The 19,754-nt window shown below is 45.5% G+C and overlaps 1 protein-coding gene across 1 annotated transcript in view; it reads left to right on the forward strand.

Moving 5' to 3' along the window:
- The window catches only part of LOC147033573 (uncharacterized), an 84,136-nt gene that overhangs the window by 31,667 nt on the left and 32,715 nt on the right, over window positions 1-19,754 (forward strand). Inside the window, exon 6 of the mRNA XM_085851711.1 lies at window positions 7,262-7,387. Coding sequence (XP_085707837.1) covers window positions 7,262-7,387 — 126 coding nt within the window. The remainder of the gene's footprint in view (window positions 1-7,261; window positions 7,388-19,754) is intronic.

Raw genomic sequence — 19,754 nt, forward strand, 5'->3', positions numbered from 1 at the left:
ACACGGAAGTTCACCTACACCATGTACGCCATGCTCTGTCGGTACATGGAGTCGTGTCGTGCGGGGACATCGGAATGGACCGTCGCGCTTGGGTATGGAAAGGACCTCGAGGAGACCGGAGGACCTGCTGGTGTCGTGCGGATCAAGGTCAACGACGAGGACTTAGTCAGTTTTGAAGAGGAAAGGAACCTTGAGGATGGTGAGTTCTGTACTAAATAAAAATGATTTGAAGGAAAAAGACACATCCAATCAAAAAAGGTAACTTGATATACACAGCTAATCAAGTTTAAAAAAAAATCAACCACAGCAGCACTTGGTGTAGCACCTACCTTCGCCAGGTTAAAAGGTTTATGTTTTGTATCCCACTGATGGGCTGCATCTGGATCTGAACCAAAATCAAATCAATTGGTCTTCGTCAAACACACAACTGGGCCACCAAGTTTTGTCTGAATCCATCCGCAGAGCCTTTTGAGATATCCTTCTCAAAAATCCTCATCTCGATCAGGGAAAATCCTCATCCGCTCTACCCTTTCCCTGTTCCTGTTCCTGGACCCAATGTATCCCTGGCAAGTTAAAATACCTCACAATCAATACTCTTCCCTTTTTAATTCTTCATACACTCCTCCTTCCTCCTCTTCCTTCACATCTGAAGCCCGAGAAAATCATCCTTCCAGTATCTCATTGGTTCACGAAAAAATATTTTCACGAAAAAAATAAGTGACCACTATATTCGTTATTGGTGTGTGTCTGTCTGTCTGTCTGTCTGTCTGTCTGTCCCGAGCAGAGCTCCGTGGGTTTTGATCCGATCCTGACAAAATTTTGGTGGGAGGTTTATATCATGATCTAGTTGTGTTTTCCTGAAAATGGGCTTGGTGCGCCCATTATGGGCGGAGCCATGCCCAAAAAACGTGTTCTTAGAGGGTAGCCGATTTCAATTTGCATCTCCTCGGCGGTTTGTCGAATCTCACAGGGGTTTCGGAATTGGGTTAGCCCAATGGCACCTGCAAAGCCCCAGGGAGCTCAATTTGTTTCATTTTTGTCCCAAGGTCAAGGTCACAAACTTAGAAAATTGCGAATTGTGTTTTTAGGGGGTAGCCGATTTCAATTTGCATCTTCTCCTCGGGTTTTTGCCAAATCTGGCAGGGGTTTCGGTATTTGGTTAGCCCAATGGCACCTGCATAGCCCCACGGAGCTCGAGTTTTCATTTTCGTCCCAAGGTCAAGGTCACGAACTTAGAAAATTGCAAATTGTGTTTTTAGGGGGTAGCTGATTTCAATTTGCATCTTCTCCTCGGGGTTTTGTCGAATCTGGCAGGGGTTTCAGTATTTGGTTAGCCCAATGGCACCTGCATAGCCCCACAGAGCTCAATTTTTCATTTTCGTCCCAAGGTCAAGGTCACAAGGTCACGAACTTAGAAAATTGCGAAAAATTTATTCTCCGAGGGGTTTGTCGAATCTGGCAGGGGTTTTTCGGTGTTTGGTTAGCCCAATGACACCTGGATAGCCCCACAGAGCTTGATTTTTCATTTTCGTCCCAAGGTAAAGGCCACAAGGTCACAAACTTTGAAAATTGTGAATTGTGTTTTTAGGGGGTAGCCGATTTCAATTTGCATCTTCTCCTCGGGTTTTTGTCAAATCTGGCAGGGGTTTCGGTATTTGGTTAGCCCAATGGCACCTGCATAGCCCCACGGAGCTCGAGTTTTCATTTTCGTCCCAAGGTCAAGGTCACGAACTTAGAAAATTGCGAATTGTGTTTTTAGGGGGTAGCCGATTTCAATTTGCATCTTCTCCTCGGGGTTTTGTCGAATCTGGCAGGGGTTTCAATATTTGGTTAGCCCAATGGCACCTGGATAGCCTCACAGAGCTCGATTTTTCATTTTCATCCCAAGGTCAAGGTCACGAACTTAGAAAATGGCGAATTGTGTTTTTAGGCGGTAGCTGATTTCAATTTGCATCTTCTCCTCAGGGGTTTGTCGAATCTGGCAGGGTTTCAGTATTTGGTTAGCCCAATGGCACCTGCATAGCCCCACAGAGCTCGATTTTTCATTTTCATCCCAAGGTCAAGGTCACAAGGTCACAATTTCATCAAGGTATGGATAATCCGAGGAGTGTAAATTGCCATATAGCCTATATGATGTTATATTGTTCCTGGAATGTTCCAGAGGAAGTTTTGCACCACAGGTCATAATCCTTGACCTTTGACCTTTAAAGGTCACAAAGGTCAAATTTTCAAAGTTGTGGGAATCGAACCGGGTTTTCGACCTTTGTCGACGAACTAACTCCAATAAGCTATAGCACGTATCCTGTTTCCTTATTTTAATGTCCACAACATTGTTTTGTGACCTTTAAAGGTAATGCAAAGGTCAAATTTTTAAGTTGTTGAACGAAACCGGGTTTTCGACATTTTGCAGCTAATAACCTGTCACTCGTTCCACATCATGTTGATCATTTTTATAACTTGGTCAAACATCATCACATTGTCTCATCCTTGACTTCTGAAACAATCTACATCGTCAAATACCACTCGTGAACCATCGTCGTCTTCAGACTTGTTGTTTTTACAATCTCTAATCTCTACCCATACACAATCCTCAACATTAATGTCATCCCTTTCTCTTGATGCAATGCTGTCCTTTATCCAGATTGCTGCTTCTCCTCCTATTCTCTCCTTCATATCACACCGATACACCTTGAAGCCTTCTAATCCTGTCCTCCAGTTATTCTCCGACTTAAAACCATGTCTCACTCACTGAAACTACATCGTACTCCTCGCTATCTACTTTGGCTTCAAGCTCTTCCATCTTATTTAAACTCCTGGCATTGGTGTACTTCTTCCTGAAATTAATTTTTTTTTCCTGCCTGGCCTCACCAATCACAATTATGTCATCAGTTCTTTCCTGCATAGTCTTTCCACCTTCCTCAGACCTAAAAAAATAAATAAAAGGAAAACCTGAATTCCCATTGCAAACGTTGCTGCCCACTTTCCGATTGCCATATTTCCATTTTGTTTGCCACATCATCATTGATATGATTCGAAGTGCTTCTTCATGCACCATATTTAATACACTAGCAAATACCACCCATCACTTCGCTGATGAGAATAATGAGGGGGGGGAGAGAGGAACGGGGGGGGCAGAGAGAGGTGGAAGCAGGAGGAGGTGGAATAGGAAAGAGAGAGGAGGGAGGGAGAGGAAGGAGAGAAGGAGAGTGAGGAGGGGTTGGGGAGTGAGGAGGGAGAGAGAGTGAGGAGGGGTTGGCGAAGAGAAGGCAGTGACTGGTGATAGGAAGGGATGGCAGACGTGCAGTGGAGCTTAATTACGATTCATAAAAATGATTCTGTATAGAACAAGTCTGAAGACGACGATGGTTCACGAGCGGGATATGACGATGTAGATTGTTTCCGAAGTCAAGGAAAAGACAATGTGATAATGTTTGACCAAGTTATAAAAATGATCAACATGATGTGGTACGAGTGACAGGTTATTAGCTGCAAAATGTCGAAAACCCGGTTTCGTTCAACAACTTTAAAAATTTGACCTTTGCATAACCTTTACAGGTCACAAAACAATGTTGTGGACATTAAAATAAGGAAACAGGATACGTGCTTTAGCTTATTGGAGTTAGTTCGTCGAAGAAGGTCGAAAACCCAGTTCGATTCCCACAACTTTGATAATTTGACCTTTGTGACCTTTAAAGGTCAAAGGTCAAGGATTATGACCTTTGGTGCAAAACTTCCTCTGGAACATTCCAGGAACAATATAACGTCATATAGGCTATATGGCATTTCGCACTCATCGGATTATCCATACTTTGATGAAATCAGCGCAAAAACAAACTTGAAGGGGGCGCCACGGGCAAGGTGTTCGAGATAGAGCAAAATGGTTTCAAGACTTTTGGTGGGGAATGACCTCAAGATTATGCATAAAAAATATTGTCATCCGAGCTCTCAAAGTTTGGGCGCTCGTATGATTTTTATGTCAAAATTCGAAATTTTCTTAGTAAGTGACCTTGTGACCTTGACCTTGTGACGAAAATGAAAAATCGAGCTCCCTGGGGCTACGCAGGTGCCATTGGGCTAACGAAATACCGAAACCCCTGCTAGATTCGACAAACTCCCTTGGAGAAGATGCAAATTGAAATCGGCTACCCCCTAAAAACACAATTCGCAATTTTCTAAGTTCGTGGCCTTCACCTTGGGACGAAAATGAAAAATCGAGCTCTGTGGGGCTATGCAGGTGCCAATGGACTAACCAAATACCAAAACACCTGCCAGATTCGACAAACCCCTCGGAGAAGAAATTTTTTTTGTCAAAATTCGCAATTTTGTAAGTTCGTGACCTTGTGACCTTGACCTTGGGACGAAAATCAAAATCGAGCTCAGTGGGGCTATGCAGGTGCCATTGGGCTAACCAAATACCAAAACCCCTGCCAGATTCGACAAACCCCCGAGGAGAAGATGCAAGTTGAAATCGGCTACCCCTAAAAACACGTTTTTTTGGGCGTGGCTCCGCCCATAATGGGCGCACCACGCCCATTTTCAGGAAAACACAACTAGATCATGATATAAACCTTCCACCAAAATTTTTTCAGGACCGGATCAAAACCCACGGAGCTATGCTCGGGACAGACAGACAGACAGACAGACAGACAGACAGACAGACAGACAGACAGACAGACAGACAGACAGACAGACAGACAGACAGACAGACAGACAGACAGACAGACAGACAGACAGACAGACAGACACACACACACACAACAATAACGAATATAGTGATCACTTATTTTTTTCGTGAAAATATTTTTTCGTGAACCAATAACAGTGAAGATGAAACATAATGACTGAAATCCATTTTCTATCCATCATACAATAAATACCGCCCAGACATGTCTGGACATAAACGCAATCCGGAAAAGGACACTGCCCGGACGCGTCTGGCGACAAACTCTATCCGAACATGTCCGGAGAGAAACGTCTGAAGATAAACACCACCCAGACACGTCCGGAGAGAAACGCCTGGAGATAAACACTGCCCAGACACGTCCGGAGAGAGGTGATTGAGAGATGTGAGGAAGAGGGTTCTGCTCGGTATGAGGCGGGGGCTGAGCAAGGATGGTAGAGGGAGAGAGAGAGACAGAGACAGAGAGGTGGGGGGAGGGGAGTTGGCAGAAATAAAATGTTATGCTTTATGAACACACACACACACACACACACACACACACACACACACACACACACACACACACACACACACACACACACACACACACACACACACACACACACACACACACACACACACACACTGTATTGGTGCCTGGCCGATATCAGCAACTCTTCAGGAATCGGCAGATTGGAGTCAGTGTGATTACTGACTGCAGTACATACTGTGTACAACCTAAAAACCTTGAGTTGCTTTCACCCTTGTTTTGGGGGAATTTGAATAAACAAATTATAAAAACAACAATGCATTATCGACATTTTAGGGAGATGTGCATAAACATTAATTTTCATAAACAGCTGCCAATCGTCATGTGACGGATGGAAAACAAATTTGGCTCTGCAAATTAGAAAACACGTTAATGCGGCAAATGGCTCGGAAATCAGGTGTTGTCAAATGTATTTTGCTTTGAAACTCACAAAGGGAAACCACACAACCTTTGTGAAGCACATACTTCTTTCTACCTTGTAGCAACTGCTGACTGTTCCGATCGGGACACAAACTGTACCGCTTTCGACTGAAGGGCGCTCGGCAAGTGGCTTAGGCACTCAAGCAAGCACTCCAATTAAATTGTCGATCAGGAATGGCTGGCCAGGCTGTGGACCCATACCATATAGGATTCCTTTAACTTTAAAGCAGGTCATCACAGCACCAGCAGCAATTATAGAAATTAAATGAATTCCTTCAAATAATGACTTTATCCACAAAAGAGTTGCTTTTTAACGTAGAACCATCCTGGAGGCATCACAAAGTTTAATCGCCCATGAAATAACCATTGCTACTCTGCCACGTTGCCTGCTCGTGTGTCCGTGCCAACATTATAACTTTATTTTAAAACGTCCGTTTTTCAATAGATTTGCTTTGATTGCCTGTTTAGCCCCTCGCGAAACCTACGAAAATATAGACACAGATCTGGCAGACGCTGTGGAGAAGCAGTCCCTCTGGGGAAAGGGCATGAGGTCTTGCAGTGAATGCATGAATTCATGCAGCTGAATGAAGCTGGTTAATTTTGGCACATTCCTAAATTTTTTGTTCACTCAACATAATTCTGCAAACAGTAAGTTTAATGCTTTGGAAATTTCACATTTCCTTGTGTATATATGGAGAGGGGGGGCGGGGGGGTGGACATCACCTTGCTTGCTAAAAGTAAATAGGTATATCGGCTTAGTTATACGAATCGTTATTTCTTTAAATTATCAGATTTCACTCCAGATTTCGACACTTATTTAGTTCGTACGATATCAGATCCTCAAAGCCGAAATAATATTTCGATGATATTCTTTAATTCGTCCGTGAGAGGAGATTGTGGAAAATTGTATCATATAATGCATGAAATCGCTCCAAACTCCTAATTTGAAAACTGCAGCACTTCCAAAAGTGATGTATACAGCGATCTGTAGTTATGATGAACGGGCATGAGATAATATGAGTTATGAAAGTGAAAAAAAAAAAAAAACTTTATCGCCAAGAAATCGTTGCGGCCTGTTGCAAGTTGAGGCATGTTTGAGCAGGTCAAAAAACATGGCGGCTTCAGACCCCAGTGAGGTTACCTTGGATACGCCTTAAGACCACATAGAGAGCGGTGACCGATGATGCGCCTGATAAAGGATATAATTAAATAAAGCCGTTAATTATCTTCAAAAGGGGTGTTTTTAATAAACCCAAACACCCAATTTTGACTCATGCACTTCCTTGGAGCTCCCTTAGTATGCCTGCAAAGTTTCAGGCTGCTTGCTTTCATGGTTTTGGAGTTATGGAGGACACACACACACACTTTTATTCATATAAATGGTATTTCTTTAGTGTCCAGTATTTTTACCAAATATAAAAGTCTCTAGAAGGGTTTGGAATTGCAAAAGATAATGGTTTTGCGGATCATATAGGGAACAGTTATTATATCGTACGCAATCGACGTACTTTTTGACGTCATATATTACAAGCATACCTTTTTGAAGCTGAACTTTAAAATTCTAATCAATGCATGAACAAATGCTGAGAAACAATTTTTTTTTTCTTCTTTTCAACGAATGGTCTTCGCAGGGGAACAGAAGCCCATCAAGAGGTTTCCGTGCACCTCCTGCTGTGAGACCTTCACCACGATGGCTGATTTGAAGATGCACATGAGAATCCACACTGGGGAGTGTGCTGACATGTGCGATGTATGTGGTAAGGGATTCACACAGTCTTCAGAATGCCAAGTTCACAAGCGAGTTCACACGGGTGAGGTCCCGTACACGTGTCCGATTTGTGCAAAGAAATTCAAAAATGAAAAGGCTGTGAGAAGGCATTCAAATCGCCACTTGAAACGACACCGCTACATGTGCGAAGTTTGTGCAAAAACGTTCACAGATCTATCAGGCTTGAGAAAACATACTCGTACCCACACGGGAGAAAAGCCTTATATCTGCCATTTGTGTGGAAAGGGATTCCGTCAGTCTTCGCACTGTCACATCCATCTGAGAATTCACACGGGGGAGCGTCCATACAAATGCAATGTATGCGGTAAGAGTTTTGCTCGTTCGTACCAGCATCAAATTCACATGCATATTCACACGGGAGTGCGCCCTTACATATGCACTGTGTGTGGTAAGGGATTTATTCGGTCATCACGGCATAAAATTCACATGCGCATTCACACAAGAGAATGAGTCGTATTGGACGTCCAAGATCAATGAAACTACACCAAAGCCTTTAAGAAAATTGCACAACAGAGTCAATCAGACAAATGCAAGTTCGGCAAGGTTGAAATTGAGAGCACCATTACATGCTGTTGGGTATGCAAGTAACTCAGGCAGAACAAGTGTACACACAAAGGCATAACAACGTCTGCAGAGTGATCGAGTGGAATTCCTGCAAAACTTCAATGTCCCAGCCCCAGAAGTGTCATGGAAGCACGAGCCAAGGACAACCGTTGAAATCGACGGCACTGCTCATCTCATCAAGCATGAACATTTTATGAAAATAAGGCACTACGACTTGATCATGCTCAAATATAAAATGGAATAGACAGCATTGCTAAATGAGTTGTCGGTATTCAGTGACCTTGGTCAAAAATAAGGAGCAGATTCGGAAAATGACCATGTTCCAGTAACCGAAAGTTGAAGACTTCTGCCGTTATATCGGTGAAAGTTGGAACGACTGGAGTGATAGAGCAGAAACTTCATTGAAGTTTGAAGTTTTTAAAGTAATACCAATTAGTACAGCACTCGGGAGAGCGCATACCCCCACCAGGCTGAACAATCTACGTTTTGTATCCCATTGATGGGCCAGACCTGGATCTGGATTGAACCAAAATCTAATCGACTTGCTCTTGTCACCAAATCCACTCATTAACCTCGTTTCGTCCGAATCTATCCATAAATTTTTGAAATATCGTGCTATCTCCCGTTTTTGTCCCTTTCTCTCAATGGTAAAGAATCACTCCAAAAATTGTAGTATCCAAATCCACATCTTCACCAAAATCTAATTGATTCATCCTGATCACACACCCACCCTGTCCACCAAGTTTCGTCTGAATCCATCCATAACATTTTGAGATATCCTGTTCACAAACAAACGGGTGAAAACATAACTTCCATCCACCTTCTGTTGCAAAGGTAATAAATATATAACAAACAAATTACAACGGTAGGCTATCCAGTGATTGGTGACGATCCTTCAACGAGCCCTTGGGACAAAGATATAAGACCAGAAAGTCCACACATCACAACTTGGTCCTGGAAACCTGATCGTTGGCAAAAGTAGGTGAATACTTTGGGCTATCGGAAGGCTCCGTTCCACTTTCTGAAACCCTTCAAAGAACATTACAACAAACGAGAGTTTCCCGCTGTATATGTGGCATGGGAATCAGTCAGTGAACATAGTGTCAGAAGTGCATTCACTTATTTCACACGAATGAGCAACAATTAGCAAATACATCAGACCTCTCAGGGAATACCTGTAACAAATATTGAAGGGCTTCCTTAAGTGTTACAGATATTTTGCGTATTCACGTTTGTGCTTCTGTGAATCGAGATTATGAATGACCAAAGTCACGACTGCATTTGTATCTTCTCTTTGGTCCTTCACAAATGTTTCACTTGCCTTATTAATTTTGATATTAAACTCGATTCACACTTGTCACATTTCGTCCCCATCCTTTTTGCATGTTGTATCCTGCTTGCCACAGCATAATCCCGATCCTAAAAGGAGTCGATGCTGTGATACTCCAGGCTGCCAATGAACATCTTATTGGAGGACCAGTATGGAGGTTAGACTTAAGGTATACACCTTGGTACATGGTGGAGAGAATGAAAGGTTTTGATTGAAAAAAAAGAAGAAATGCTGGCTGATGGGACAGACAGCAGCTTGAGAATGAAATTGCAAGATGGTTTGAATCGCCCGCCATTTTTCTCCCCTTACGTTAAGTATCATGGCATGCGTGATGAATGCTTCGTTCTTCATCCACATGCACAATCATGGGATACATGCACAGAGAGGCATTTGCTCTCTCCTGCAGTGACTTTTCTGCCAATCAATCTCGGAGGAGAACTGTAGAGCCTGGAATTTAGTTCCACGAATCGCCGAAGTGGAAGGCTGAATGTTATGAAATTACCAAGTGCTTTGTACCACCTCGTATCCGGTTAGTAGTTATGGCAATTAACCCGATGTATTCCTACAGGGGTTTTCAATAATCTGAAATGATTTGCACAGAAAAGAATGGCAGACAGACATGCAAGCATAATTACAAACTGTAAATTAGAAGGGCACTCGGTGGAGCGCATGCTTCCACCACGCAATGCCTGATCCATTAGAACATATCGGGTCCAATAAATTTTTGAATGCTACATACCGTTTATGGCCCCATCTCTCAATAGTGAAGAATCACTTTAAATTATTTTATTTAATTCTCGGATCCGGATCCGGATCCGGATCTTTAACAAAATCAAATCAGTTCACACTTCCCACCTGTCCACCAAATTTCATGTGAATCCGTCCACAACTTTTTGAGATATCCTGCACACAAACAAACAAGCAGTCATAGACTGGTACTTACGAAATCGTCAACTTGACCTCTGACCTTGTCTAATAAAAGCTGTCTCTGGAGAAGGTAGTGACGCAAACCAGAAGTTTCTACGATGATTCTGTTCCAAACCATCAAAAATCGTAACGTCGACTGAAGCAAAAATCTCCATTTCTCGACGCAATTATTTAATATTATTTTATCAAAGTCACAAAACCGTAATATTCGGCCATCCACCAACAATCTTTACATAATCTGACGGCTTAGCGAGTCAGGCATGCGACGATAACCTTTATTGGGATAAAAAAATGACTTTTAAACACCATCTTTATCGAAAACACCGTCAGCGCGCACACGGAAAACCTTTACGTGATCAACGACGCCTCTGCTCGAGCACGCTGCACCACGTGACGACCCGTGACGCGGCGAGGGAAATATTTTTTATACAATCTTAAAACGTCTCCAAAACATCCGATTTTTACCATAATTTCGACAACCGAGTTTTAAGCGTCCTAAGCGATCGCAAAAACCGAAGACAACATTAAAATTGAAGTTAAAACGAACTCGTAACGTCGATCGAAGCAAAAATACTCCATTTCTCCACATGAATTTACGGAATTATGTTTGACCTCACTGTGACCTTGACTTTGATCTATTTTGACCAAAATCTAATCAGCGCTAGCCATCACTCTCCTGAATCACGTGGTGTAATTTGACATTGGTAGCTGCATCCGTTCTCAAGTTATCGTGCCTACAAACAAACACACACACAAACAAACACACAAACAGAGGACGGAAGTCATCAATATACTTAGGAAATCTTTAGATTTCGTAAGTAACAGACAGACAGACAGAAATGGGTGGAAACATAACCTTCCACCTTCATGGCGGAGGTAATAAATATTTATTGACAGATGGGACAATGAATACAGGAATTCTGCATGAAGACCGGAGGATAAATACATGATAACGTAAAGGAACAAAGAAACAACCCCCCCCCCCCCTCCTCAGGTTGAAGTCTCAGGTTGAACGGATGGTAGATTCAGCAGGCAGCTCGTGTAGGCACAACTTGCCGGTAGCCTCGTACACCAGCGAAGTTGCCGTGACTCTCACTTTCTCACTGATCGAAGAACTTGACTGATGGAGACAACTTGAGAAGAGACTGCATTTTTTAAGTTCCCTACCTCTCCTGCCCTCAGGATATCCATGTCAACGGGCGCTGGGCGGCACCTAACCAGGCGCTGTCCCACGCATTGTGAAATCTTGTTGGTCCAATCAAATGATCCCGATTTTCGCCCAATCGGCACAGTGGCCTGCCAAGTAGTGTGGGCAAATGGTGTGCCGCCTCGGCTTCTTTGGTGTCAGAAGCTGCCATTTTGGAGGGTCAGAGCTTCTTCTTCTTGGTCGGCGTGTGGGAAAGGAGGGGTGGAGGATAAGGGGTTGAAAAACATGTCGCACTGTGAACATGGGTAGGAGATGCATGACAGGACATCTTCAATCTTTCTTACTGATAAAGGTTACAATGCCATCTCTCAGCGGCGCATGAACAAACAGGACTACTTATCCCTATCCACATGCCTTTTTAATACAGTACTACTACGACTATAAGGGGTACCTGGCGAAAAATTAACTTTCACCCTTTAAAAATCGTGCCAATAAATTATTGAAATATCAGCTGCTTTTTTCGTATCCTTTTCTCACCTGTGTTACAAGAAGAGTGAAATGCAGTGTATAATCAGAAATACTGTTTGATAGAACGATACATTACTGTTGTATGAATAAAATGGAAATGTTGAAAAAAAAAGTATTGAATATAGCAAGCGTTTTCTGAATCTAATCGATCGGAGAAACGGGATTGAATGAGACTCACCATTATTATAAGTGAAGAATAAGATGAAGGAGGAAGAGATTTTGGTTTAATGTAAATTGAAACCGGCCCATCTGTCCTCACCTGAGCTTACTCAAGTCTATCATACTGTCTGTAGCCTTACTCAATTATATAATATAAAGTTTGTGGCCTTTGTGCTACGTTAAGTTATGTTGGTTTACATTTTTTTTTGGGGGGGGGGGTGATTAGATATCACCTAAGAGCAGATAGGAATGTATAGAGGAGCATGGTCCATATACGAGTAGTTGGCCCATCTTGATGTAATAAGTAGGGACACGTCAGCTTAAGCAATGTCTTGTTTGAATGTGCTCCATACAGGGGGTGGTGCATGGTAATAATTAGTTAGGGATTATGGTTAAGGAAATTGTGCCGAATAACCCCGATGTAAACCTTTACCGGGGGTGGTGGGTGTCTTCGCAAGGAAGAGAGTGGTGGAGCTACGAACGCCTCCAGGGGCAGAGCTTGGATCGAGGAGAGAAGCGTTTTGTCGCGTCCCAAGGGGCGAAGCTCGGATCTGTGGTAAGCCTGGTTTACATACAAGGAACAAGGCCTGGGAGATTGGAGCAAAGTAAGCTCAAACAGAGGGGATCGTGGGGAGATATAATGCAGAAAACGAGACAAGATGGTGTCGGTTGGGAGTTTCGGGTGTCAATGAGATGTCAGGATTTTGCCTGCTTGCCGGCGGAACGTGCAGCATGCAGTCTTAACGTGAAGGCAAGCATGCAGGTCAATGATCATGTGGGTGCGAGGGTCGTCTGAGTAGGCATAATGTGGTGCAGTGAATGTGGTATGGGGTTGGAATCTGCAGAGTTGAGGATGAAGTTTGAGAATAAAGGTTTTAGACTGCATGTTTGAGAATGAGGATTAGAATGGAGTTTGAGAATAAGGTTTGAGTATGGAGTTAGAGAATGAGGAAGAGAACAACGGGGATAGCTCCAACTACATCCACAACACATGTTTCCCTTCCACCATTACGAGGGGGAGGGTGAGTTAGCTGAATAATTTTGCTTCAGATGCAACTACCCGAGGGAAGCCTGACTCCCCGAGAATACAAATCGCCTTTTTGGCACTTTCAAAACCCGTCGTTGGACACAATAATATGGCATTTTATGTCATCACAACCAATCAAAGTTGCTGCTCGTAGACCCTGCTCATGTCCTTGTTTCTAAAGATTGTGTGGGGTAAGGTGTTCTATGAACTCTCGTTGCACAGAGTCAAGGCTCTTGGAAGAGCAACAACACAAAATGGATCAGCAGGCAACATGATAACATAACAAAAGGAACAGTAGAAAGAGAAGGGAGAAATGCCAACAGCGGGGTCAAGGGAGAAAATAGATGGAGACCGACAAACAAGGCATGCGGGTAATGATGAGGTGTTGGGGATAATGGAAGGACTGGACAATATGGATTAAGAAGCAAAATTTGTCGGCAGTGGTTTGTTTAACAGGTGTACAAAATGTCAGGGATTTGGATAGTGGTGAACACCTGTCTTGAAGAACTAGAGGGAAGAATGAGATTGAAGAGAATGTGAAAATTCGTTCCGAAGGTGGGGGAAAAAAAAGAGGAACGAATGAGTGGAGGTGATGAAGGAGTGATTCTTTGGAGCTTCTCACCCTGAACATGCATACTTTGGGGACAATGTATCATGTGTCACTCCACCAGAATCTCGACGAAGGGGGATGAACATGCCTGCGTCCATAAGGATACAATAAATAAACGAGATGGTATTCATCGAATACTTACCCCTGTCTTGAGAAGGACTTTCTGTGAGCCAACTCTTCTGGCGCAAAATTTGAAATTAAAAAAATTGAATTCAAATCAAATGGAAGACCAGATAAAATAGGGACTGCAGTGGAGTCATCAGAAGAAACCCGAACTTTTATCAGAAGAAAGAAGAAACCCGAACAAGCAAAAAGCAAAGATGAAGTCATGAGGAGGAACCTGGATAGGATTCGGGTTTCAACCGTTACTCTACCCTCAAACTCATCAAGGCGCAGCCAAATGAGCCTTATTCTGGCTGCCAGACCATGCGTACGATCACGTTGAAATTTAAAACATACATTCCCCATCACCACCAGATCGTAACTGTGAAGTTTCACATTGATTGATGAAGTGGATCAAGAGAGAATTTAAAAAATATTTTCCTTCAATCCAATGACTGCCAAACCATGTGACCTATCAGTTATTCACGAACACCCTGGTATCCATAATGCTTGGGGAACATGTATGTGAAGTTTCCCCTCGATCTGTCCAGCCGTTCTGGAGAAGAAAGTTTTTACATGTTTTAGGGTAAATCCAATATGGCTGCCAAACCATGTGACCTATGACATCAGAGGTGGGGAACTTTTTGGTCCTCATGGATAGGCGATCATAACTATAAAGTTTCTCCTCAAGATGTTGAGCCGTTTTGGAGATTTTTATTTATATATTTTAAATATGGCTGCTGAACCACGTGAGCGATGACGTCATAATTTTTTGTCTGTTTTGCAATTTATCCCTCGATGACCCTCAATTTTTTTTTCATACTAATCGGATGTAGCGTTCTACGTATGCAATTATGACGTCATATCGAAGGCACCTATGACATCATTAAAACAAAATCACCCTTGTTTCCCATGGATCGGTTTCGGAGATACAGAGGTCCAACGTTTCTCCTTCTTTCCAACATGGCTGCCACACCACGTGACCTAAGACGTCATCATCATCAATAAAATATTCCACATGAGTAGTCACGCCGATGGTGATAATTTCGTGTCAATCCGACAAGCGGTTCCAGAGGAAAGGGAATATCAATCCAGGCACGAACGTACGTACGTACCTACGTACCGATTGCTTAACCTCGCTTTTCGCTTCGAGAGTGAGGGCTAATAAATAAATAAATAAATAAGTAATGATAATTAGACACCAATCGGTTAAGTTTCCATCGGATGGACGTTAAAACTCGGTGTCCCGTTCACGAGCATTTGCTGGTGGACGTTAACGATCCCACGTCGTGTTTTTCGCAAGGAGTCGGCGAGCCATCGACAGCACCCTGTTCAAATTCCAAGTTGACGCCCTGACCCCTGAACTCTTACTTCGCAAGCTTAGCAAATAGGGAAAGTATACCTCGAGAGTTTGGGGGGGGGGGCTTCGTCCTGCAGCGGACTCAAATTCGAAGGAATAAATAACTAACGACGAGCGAGACATTAAAATCAGTTCTCATTGGTGTTTAAATTAATATATTCGAGCAAAGAAGCTCCAAAACAAATAAACAAACAAAAAAAAGGCCAAACAAAAAAAAAAAGGCCAAACAAAAAAAAAAGGCCAAGCAAAAAAAGGCCAAGCAAACACGTGCGATTTATTTCTTTATTTATTCCCAATCTCTCGGCGTGAGTTCCTGGCGGACAATGGAGTCCCCGAGAGCTCGTGACGTCCTCGCTCCCGGGCTTGCCTGGCTGGAGATTCAGGGTCTATCGGAGGAGTCTCTCCGAGCCGCAGTTACGGGTCTCGGGATCGAGATCCTCGGAGCCCTCTGTGCTCGGGCAGAGCCCGCTCCGGTGAGGGTTCGATTCCGTTCTTTGTCCGCACGAAAGTTCACCTGCACCATGTACGCCGAGCTCTGTCGGTACATGGAGTCGTGCCGTGCGGGGCGAGGATCGGAGACGGGAGGACCTGCTGGACACCTACGTATCAAGGTGGAAGACTCGGACTCGGTTGGTCCTGAAGATGACAGAAGAGACCTGGAGGATGGTGAGTTGTCACAATTATGGATAGTTTGTGATAAACTTGATATATATATATATATTTTTTTTTTTTATCTGGACTTGGAATGGCCATTCTGAGGTTGCAAAGTCTTTACTGAAATATTTATCAGATGAAGTTCCATCCATATGTTACATACTGTATTCGAACGGAGCAGATTCTTCAACTCTCCCTCCCATCCACCACCCTCACCCCACCCCAAAGCTCCGAGCTTGCCCCTTCACTTCCCAACCACTAATTCATCCTCTTTTTCTCTTTGCAACCCCTTTTCCCTCTCACATTCTCCTATCATTCCCGAAGTTTTGTTTTTCTCCAGCAGGGATGACCGGAGGTAATATTTTTACTCGATGAAACAAATTGAAAATCATTCCAAACAAGATAAAGGACACCAACAGCATGCACGAAGAACAAATGTAACACGTTGGATAGGGTGATGTCACAGACACTGGGTAAAACGGTGGTTAAACCCAAAATTAGTATATTTGTCTGCCTATAAACCTTTATTTAAATTGAATTATGTGCTTGAACACTGGAGAACACAAATTGCCTTCATAATACTTCCAAGAACCATGATATACTGTTGCGGAAATGGCCCTTAGTGCGTTATTAAATATAGGATTAGCCCAGATCCCCCCTTAAATGCATGTTTAGCCAGGTTGTTCGGTAATTGGATGTTACATGTGTGTCGGGAGGTGTAGCAGGCTGTCCAGTGTTCGTACAGTGGTGGTGTACCGGGAGGCGCCTTGTTCTTTCTCCTTCCCCTCTCCGAACTAGCGCCCCGCCCAGCGCTCTGAGAGTGTCTGTCGGCGAGACGTGTCGGCAGCCGATTGGTGGAGGGCAGCTGCAATCTCGAGCGATGGACCAATCACGGGTCCCCAGGGGAGTGTCCAGAAGAGCGAGCGCCGGGAAGGCAAGAAAGGAACTGCATGAGGTCAGTCTGCCTTCTGCTGGATGAGAGGCTGCTAGAGTCGAGACTGCGATCTGCTTGATGAGTGACTTGACGACTGTTCCTCCTCGGCGATGGACCCGGCGTGCAGGTCGTCCCCAGGTTCATCCTGAATCCAACCACGGAGCCTCTGACTGTCTTTGTTCCCGGCACGGCTCGACACGTTTTTCCATCCCGTCAATCCGCCTGCGGAGCCCAACACCCCAATTTGGCCTAATCTGGTGAGCAGGCCAGGCCTGGATTTGTATGCTGGACCTCGTGAAAAGCCAGCTGGAGCACACCGTGGATCTTTCGCTCTTGTGCTGTCGACATTACGGGGGCTGAACGCACTGAGGCTGGTGCGTGTGCGGTGCGACAAAAGGACGATGCCGCCATCTTGCCACGCGGCGTGTTCGAGCTTGGGCGCTCAAATCCGTTGACATCGGCTTCTCACGAGCCGCATTCGTGCCTTTGACACTTTTCCTCTCGTCCATGAGGCATCACCAAGTACCCTGTGTCTTGTCTGCATGTTGTCTAGGGTTTATCTCGCTCGGGTTCCCTTCGAAACCCGTAATCCGTAGCTCCCTAGTTAAGAGCGGGTTATAGATTAATTATAACGTTTGTGAATATTTTGCTTGTGTCGTATTCCCCGATGTGTCCCCAATAAATCTGGCTGATTCATATGAAAGTTGCCGCCTTGAGTTTGTTCGTGCCGTGCTGAGGAACAATTCGCTCAATTTGTATTTAAAACCAAAATGGTTATGGACTGGCAGACTTTGCTCGGTCTCTGACAAACCCAGTCTGTAACCGGGGTCTATTTCCCCAACTGGCAAGGCACAGGTGTACTTTGGTATCGTGATCTGAGACGCGTAACCCGAGACATGTGCCGAACCAGCCGGCGTTATAACCCCTGAGACGGCGGTGCTGTTAAGTGATGCCGAATCTTCAACATTTGGCTGTCAAGAGTGGGGTGCGATTCCCGCCACCGCCCGATCTTTAACACTGGAGAACACAATTTGCCTTCATAATACTTCCAAGAACCATGATATACCATACGGCAAACTGTATATCGATAAATAGCCGGAGAGGGTGCAGTATCAGGGTGAAGAAGAGACTGCCGATTATGGCTATGTGCAATGCCAATTGACACTGCATTCTATGGTGAACAACAAAGCCTCAATCTCCTAAACTGCGAATCAACATCATCTTATTACAGTGTAAAAGGGTGGTGAATGAGACTGCTTCAGTAGTGCTAAACTTTTTAATTTTTTTATTTTTCCTTTAACCGATCTTAAAAATCATTTTATTCAAATCGAAGTATGCAGTCTACTTGAACACTGCACAGGGGATCATTTCTATGAAATCTCCAGGTTTCGTTCTTTTTGGGAGTCATCGCAACAGTCCAGGGTGGTACATGGTCCATATACCACCCACATAAAGTGATGAGCAAATCTAATATACAACGCTCACTTTGGATTTCTTTGTTTAAATTTACTTCAAAAACTGGGGCCGGATGCAGCGGGAGAGGAGAGAGAGGAGGAGCCGGGCCGGGATGCAGCGAGAGAGGAGAGTGGGTCGGGACGCAGCGGGAGAGGAGAGGATCGGGGCTGGGACACAGCGGGAGAGGAGGGAGAGGAGAGGATAGGGGCTGGGACACAGCGGGAGAGGAGGAGCCGGGCCGGGATGCAGCGGGAGAGGATAGGGGCTGGGACGCAGTGGGAGGGGAGAGAGAGGAGGAGCCGGGCAGGGATGCAGCGGGAGAGGAGAGTGGCAGGGATGCAGAGGGAGAGGGGAGGGGCTTGGAAGTGAGAGGAGAGGGGAGGGGAGGGAAGGGCCGGGATACAGCAGGAGAGGAGCCAGAACCCGAGAGGAGAGGGGCCGGGACGCAGGGCGAGAGGAGGAGGAGGAGGAGGAGGAGGAGGAAGCCTGGGACACAGGGGTGAGAGGAGAGAGGCGGGGGAAGAGGAGACGGAAGAGAGAGGCGAGGGTGAGAGGAGAGAGGCGAGGGTGAGAGGAGAGAGGCGAGGGTGAGAGTAGAGAGGCGGGGGTGAGAGTAGAGAGGCGGGGGTGAGAGTAGAGAGGCGGGGGTGAGAGGAGAGAGGCGGGGTGAGAGGAGAGAGGCGGGGGTGAGAGAAGAGAGGCGGGGTGAGAAGAGAGAGGCGGGGGTGAGAGGAGAGAGGCGGGGGTGAGAGGAGAGAGGCGGGGGTGAGAGGAGAGAGGCGGGGGTGAGAGGAGAGAGGCGGGGTGAGAGGAGAGAGGCGGGGATGAGAGGAGAGAGGCGGGGTGAGAGGAGAGAGGCGGGGTGAGAGGAGAGAGGCGGGGTGAGAGGAGAGAGGCGGGGGAGAGGAGAGAGAGGCGGGGGTGAGAGGAGAGAGGCGGGGGGAGAGGAGAGAGGCGGGGGGAGAGGAGAGAGGCGGGGGGAGAGGAGAGAGGCGGGGGGGAGAGGAGAGAGGCGGGGGTGAGAGGAGAGAGGCGGGGTGAGAGGAGAGAGGCGGGGGGAGAGGAGAGAGGCGGGGGGAGAGGAGAGAGGCGGGGGGAGAGGAGAGAGGCGGGGTGAGAGGAGAGAGGCGGGGGAGAGGAGAGAGGCGGGGAGAGAGGAGAGCGGGGAGGAGAGAGGCGGGGAGAGAGAGAGGCGGGGGGAGAGGAGAGCGGGGAGGAGAGAGGCGGGGGTGAGAGGAGAGAGGCGGTGGTGAGAGGAGAGAGGCGGTGGTGAGAGGAGAGAGGCGGGGGTGAGAGGAGAGAGGTGAGATGTTTGCTCTTACTTCAGATCAGAGGTTGCATCTCTCAGCGAAACGGGTAGCGTGGGAGGTATACAAACGAGAAACCTTACTGAAAAGGGGTTGGAGGCCCCTGAGGGGGGGGAGGGGGTTGAATCCCCTGCTCGAGTAAAAATGGGTTGAAGGCCCCTAAAGGGGGGGGGGTAGATGCCACCCAGGAGAGGGTTGAAGGCTCTGCTCGTTAAGAAAATAGAGTCCTCA

Source organism: Eptatretus burgeri, chromosome 2 (assembly GCF_056783735.1).
Source record: "Eptatretus burgeri isolate ZD-2024b chromosome 2, Ebu_testis_v1, whole genome shotgun sequence".
Lineage (NCBI taxonomy): Eukaryota > Metazoa > Chordata > Myxini > Myxiniformes > Myxinidae > Eptatretus > Eptatretus burgeri.